The sequence below is a fragment of the Populus trichocarpa genome, chromosome 1, assembly GCF_000002775.5.
Source record: "Populus trichocarpa isolate Nisqually-1 chromosome 1, P.trichocarpa_v4.1, whole genome shotgun sequence".
NCBI lineage: Eukaryota > Viridiplantae > Streptophyta > Magnoliopsida > Malpighiales > Salicaceae > Populus > Populus trichocarpa.
In genome coordinates, this window is record NC_037285.2 from 16,009,398 (window position 1) to 16,014,516 (window position 5,119).

Genomic DNA, 5,119 nt, shown 5'->3' on the forward strand with positions numbered 1-5,119 from the left:
CATAATCTTTAGGGATCGCTTGTTTGTATCAACAACCTTAAAGAAGAGAGTGCTTTTCTGAGAAAAGTATCATTTATCAGTATACAAACAAAACCCGTTTGTTTTAAGGTATTTTTGAGCAAGTGCTAAAGCATTAAAAAAAAGGAGGGAAATTGAGTGAGTGTTACAAAGAAGGGAATTATGAGGGAGGAAGAGGAGATTTAATAGTTTTAAAAGAAAAGAAAAACAGAGGAGATTTAATTACTTTGAAATTAGAATCACCTAAGTGGGAGGTGTAGGTGTTTATGGGTCTCTTTTGTTTATCAGAAAGGATGGATTGAGGGAACTGGAAGGGAGAGAGGAGGAAGGATGGTCCACCACACAAAGTAGAATTCGGCCCTCATGTAGAAAACTTGATCACCTTCCATGGTTCCTTCACTACTGTTCCATGGAACAGTGATATCATTAAGAAACCTTCCAAAGTCCTTACTCGGTTTGCGCATTCATTTCTTCATAATAAATGTAACCAAAAAGGAATCAATAACCTAGCAAAAAAACTACATCTTGTGTTTTCTATAAATCTTTAGTTTATTCTTTTCTTTTGTTTTTATGAGAGAGACTCAAGCTCATAATATTTTCGGTGGAAGGAACATAAATGTAAATTGTGCTTTAAGCATTCACCAGCTAAAAATTTAGAACACATATACGTAACAAAAAAAAATATAGGTGAAAGTTTATATTGAAAATTAATTAACTCTTGCATATACGCCTATTCTATTTAGCGTATTCACGGACTCGATCCATTCTCTAAGGACCCCAAAGAGAATCTGTTTGGTTGTTATCCCACTCGTCGTCTTCAATGTCATCAGAGAACATCATGGAGGACTCCTCTAGCGTTGCTATCTCTGCCATTTGCATCCACATCTTTGGTGAATCCAATGGTGACTCATGGATGGCCTGAATTTGGCTTGGCGAGAGCCTCACCGTGATAGGCCCGACATTGGAGCTAGAGCTACCACCTTGGGACGAGTCAACAGTAGAGGGCCTAAGGCTAACAGCTGCCTGATGAGCTGCCATGCGAATGTGGTCAGCACTGGAGCTTGCTGGCATTGGTAGCTTACCAGCCAATTCAGGGAAATTAAGTTTTGCTTCACATCCCCTAAAATGTAAAGCTGCAACATCATAAGCAGCTGCTGCCATTTCTGGTGTCTCAAAACTGCCTAACCAAATTCTAGTTTTCTTCTCAGGTTCACGTATCTCCGACACCCATTTGCCCCATTTTCTCTTTCGTACTCCTGTATAGCTAGAAGCTATACCACCATGGTGAGCAGTACTATTCCTCCCTTCCATGTAACACAGTAATTTAAAGCACTAATAGTTTTAGTAATTTTGTGATGTTTGAGGGAATGTGCTGGCACGAGGTACTTTCATCATTACTTATATATAGATGTAGAGATCGTATCTTAGTTGATGAAACGCGGAGTATCACTAGAGAAGTGAACTTCCAAGAAGTTGTCTAGGTGATGAAGATATTGCGCTTCATTTTCTGCATATGAATTCAAAACCTTTCTTCGGGTTCTCAGGAGAAATTATGAGATTTTTCTCAGAGCAACCAAAGACACCACGGAATGTGTACACGGTACAAGTGTGAATGATATAAGATTGAATTTGTGTTGCAAAAACCGACATACATTGGATTAAAATATATATATATAGTTCCTGTCCAATAACGCGGTTTGAAACTAGAAGGAAGAGATTGGACCCACTTTTCCAGGAGGTCTTAGGCTTGGATCATTTCAGAGGTGCTATTTTTCTTTGTTGTTGGATATAAAATTCAAATAATAGTTAATTTATTTTTTCAAAGATAAATAAAACTGGAATTCTTTAAATTGAGTTTAATTAATTATTAAATCTAAATATTAAATTATATACTACAAAGAATTAAATAAACATGTATACAAAGCAATATGAATAATTAAACTATCATGCCAGCAAAAAGATATATATATTTTGTTAAATATGAACAAAAAAATCACGCTTGATAGAGTGCATGTTAAATCCGTCGGTAATATTTAATTTATGACATAACGAGCGACCTCCTCTCTCTCTCTCCCATTTCTTCTTCTTCTTTTATTTTTCTCTGCAACAAACAACACCCCCTATAATTTTATTGCAAATCAATCTCCCACTACACATTTAACCACCACAACACTCAATTCAACATCCCTGTTATGATTCAAATTTTATTGTAGATTCCCCAGTTCAAGTAAGCAAAATACCCATTTTTTATTTCAACTTAATTTTAAAATGTTAATTTTTTATTGCATATTTTTATAGTATATGTATTTTGTTTGGGTGTTTACTTATTTTATAGTTTTTTCTCATAGAAATTTGTTGTATGAATATATGATTTGTACATGTTAGGGTTTATTTGAGATTTTGTATAATTGTATTTGTTTTTAAATTGATGAAATTTAATTTGAATTTGTGACTTAAGAGTTTTGCGATGAAATAAATAATGACTTATTTAACGAGTCTGTTTTATATTTTATCAATTTTATTATTGAGTTGAAATTTTTGGTAAATTTATAGACATTTGAATTTATATAGATAATTGATAATGAATTAGTTGTACTATTAAAATAGTTTGAATAAGTTTGAGTTAAACAAATGTTCAATTATTTATTTAGTTTATGTAATTAATTAATACATGTTATCATCAATATTCTATATAGGTTTGACATAAGTAATAGATAATCGTTCATGGATATATCGAGATTCACCTAAAAGGTTGCGTTTGATGGATTTTGTAATGGGGTTCAGGGTTTTATTAATTACGCACTATTTCATTTAAGAAATATTAGTGGAGACAGTACTAGATGTCTATGTAAGAGGTGTAAAAAGCAATCCAGAGGTTGTAACGATATGTCTTCTACAAAAAGGGTTCATGGAAAGATACTCGTGTTGGTTTGCACACGGAGAACCATATGTTCCTCACGAGACCATAGTAGAAAAGATGGTGGGGTCAACTTCTAGTTCTAGCAACGTGCATGAAGTTGTAGATGACAATAGTAATCCTTATAGAAATATGGTTATGGATGTGATGAGAATGAATTAGAGTTATGTCGATCAATGTCTAATAGTAGATGAAGACCCTAATGCAGACATGACTAGGATTTTTTTATCTTTTGAAAGACTTCAACAAACCATTATGGGATGGATGCATAAATCATAGTAAATTATCGACCTTTGCACAAGTGTTCACCATTAAGTCAGATCATGGGTTGAGTGAGTTTGATTATGATATAATTGTTGAATGATCGAAAAGCATTTTACTTGATTATGATATAATTGTTGAATGATCGAAAAGCATTTTACTTGAAAGGAATAAGCTTGGAGAGAACTTTTATGCTATTAAATCCATGATGAAACCCCTCAGCCTAGGATACCAGAAAATTAACATATGTCCAAACTTTTACATGTTGTACTACCTTGAAAATACAGAGTTGACCGAGTGTAGAACATGTGTGCATTCTCGTTATAAACCTACAACTTATAGGGGAAAGACTCTTGTCGCACATAGAAAACTTAGATACTTTCCAATCATACCTAGATTGTAAAGGTTATTCATGTCATAAAAGATTGTTGAGTATATTACTTGACATCATTTACATGATGGGTGGATGGAGTGATGGTGCACCCTTCCAATGGTCAAGTCTGAAAACATTTTAATAGGGTGTATCCTTAGTTTTTAGTGGAATCAAGAAATGTTCATCTTGGGTTATGTACAAACAAATTTAATCCATTTAGATCTTTTGCTGCTCTTTATTCTTGTTGGCCGATGATGCTCAAGGTTTATAACTTTTCAATGGGGATGTGTATGAGGTTGGAGTTCATGTTTTTTTCTACATTAATACCCGGTCCTAATAGTCTGGGTCAAAATATAGATGTTCATCTGTTGATTGATGAGTTGAAGTAGTTGTGGTCATCCGAGGCTTTGATATATGATGTATCGAGGAAACAAAAGTTTTAGATGAAAGCATTTTTTATGTGAACTATTAATGATTTTCCTGCGTATGGAATGGTTTTTTGTTGGAGCACACATGAAAAACTAGCATGTCTATACTGTACGAAGAATAACAAAGTCTTCACGTTAATAAATGACAGTAAATTGCCATAGGTGGTTCTTACCAACAGATCATAAGTACAGAAATAACAAAAAAGATATATTTATTAGCAAAGTTGAAAAGGATGTTTCACCGCCATTACTGTCAAGTGAAGAATTGTATGACATAGTGTCAGAATACGATAACATTGTGTTTGGTTTTCAATGTCGTAAGCAGATGTTTTCTTGTTTTGATTTGAACCATAATTAGATAAAGAGAAGTATTTTATGGGGTCTTCCTTATTGGAAGACCAATCTCTTTTACCATAACCTTGATATCATGCACATTGAAAATAGCATGTTTGAAAATATTTTCATCATGATGATGAAGATGAAAAGAAAGACAAAAGACAACATCAAGGCTAGAATAAATATATCTTTGTTTTGTCATCATAAAAATATAAAGTTGGTTTATAATGGATCATAGATCATAAAGCCCAAAGCCAGCTTCGCCTTAAACAAGAATACACAATTACTTGTCTATCAATGGCTTACGAGTCTATGTTTTCCTGATTGATATAATTTGAACACATCAAGGTTGATGAATTTGAAGGATTGTATATTGTATGGAATGAAGAGTCACGACTGCCACGTGTTTATGCAAACACTCATTTCACTAGCTTACTGAGATTTATTTCCAAATAGGATATGGGATGCACTTATGAAGATCAATCATTTTTTTAGAGATATATGCTCAAACAAATTATAGACAAAACACATGGAAAGGCTTGAAATGGATATCGTCCAAAGAATTTGCAAATACGCGATGATATTCCCTTCATTATTCTTGGACTCAATGAAGCATCTATCTATATATCTACCATTTAAGGCAAAAGTTAGAGGCCCAATCCAATATAGATGGATATATTCATTCAAGAGGTTAAGGATTACACATGCATCGTAATTAAAATTCTATTGTTTTTTTAATTAAAAATATATATTTAATTTCATACAAATACTTGTTTAACTTTAAAA

At 33.2% G+C, this 5,119-nt stretch overlaps 1 protein-coding gene across 1 annotated transcript; it reads right to left on the reverse strand.

The window, feature by feature from the left end:
* Positions 1 to 687: 687 nt before the first annotated feature.
* Positions 688 to 1,472, reverse strand: LOC7473037 (ethylene-responsive transcription factor ERF021). Its single transcript, XM_002299662.3, has one exon. It carries the CDS (start codon positions 1,327 to 1,329, stop codon positions 787 to 789), a length of 543 nt encoding a protein of 180 aa, XP_002299698.1. The 5' UTR covers positions 1,330 to 1,472; the 3' UTR covers positions 688 to 786.
* Between the last annotated feature and the right edge of the window lie 3,647 nt (positions 1,473 to 5,119).

What these genes read in the sequence shown, in the direction of transcription:
- LOC7473037 (XM_002299662.3), bottom strand. Translation starts at nt 1,329, where the DNA reads ATGGAAGGGAGGAATAGTACTGCTCACCATGGTGGTATAGCTTCTAGC.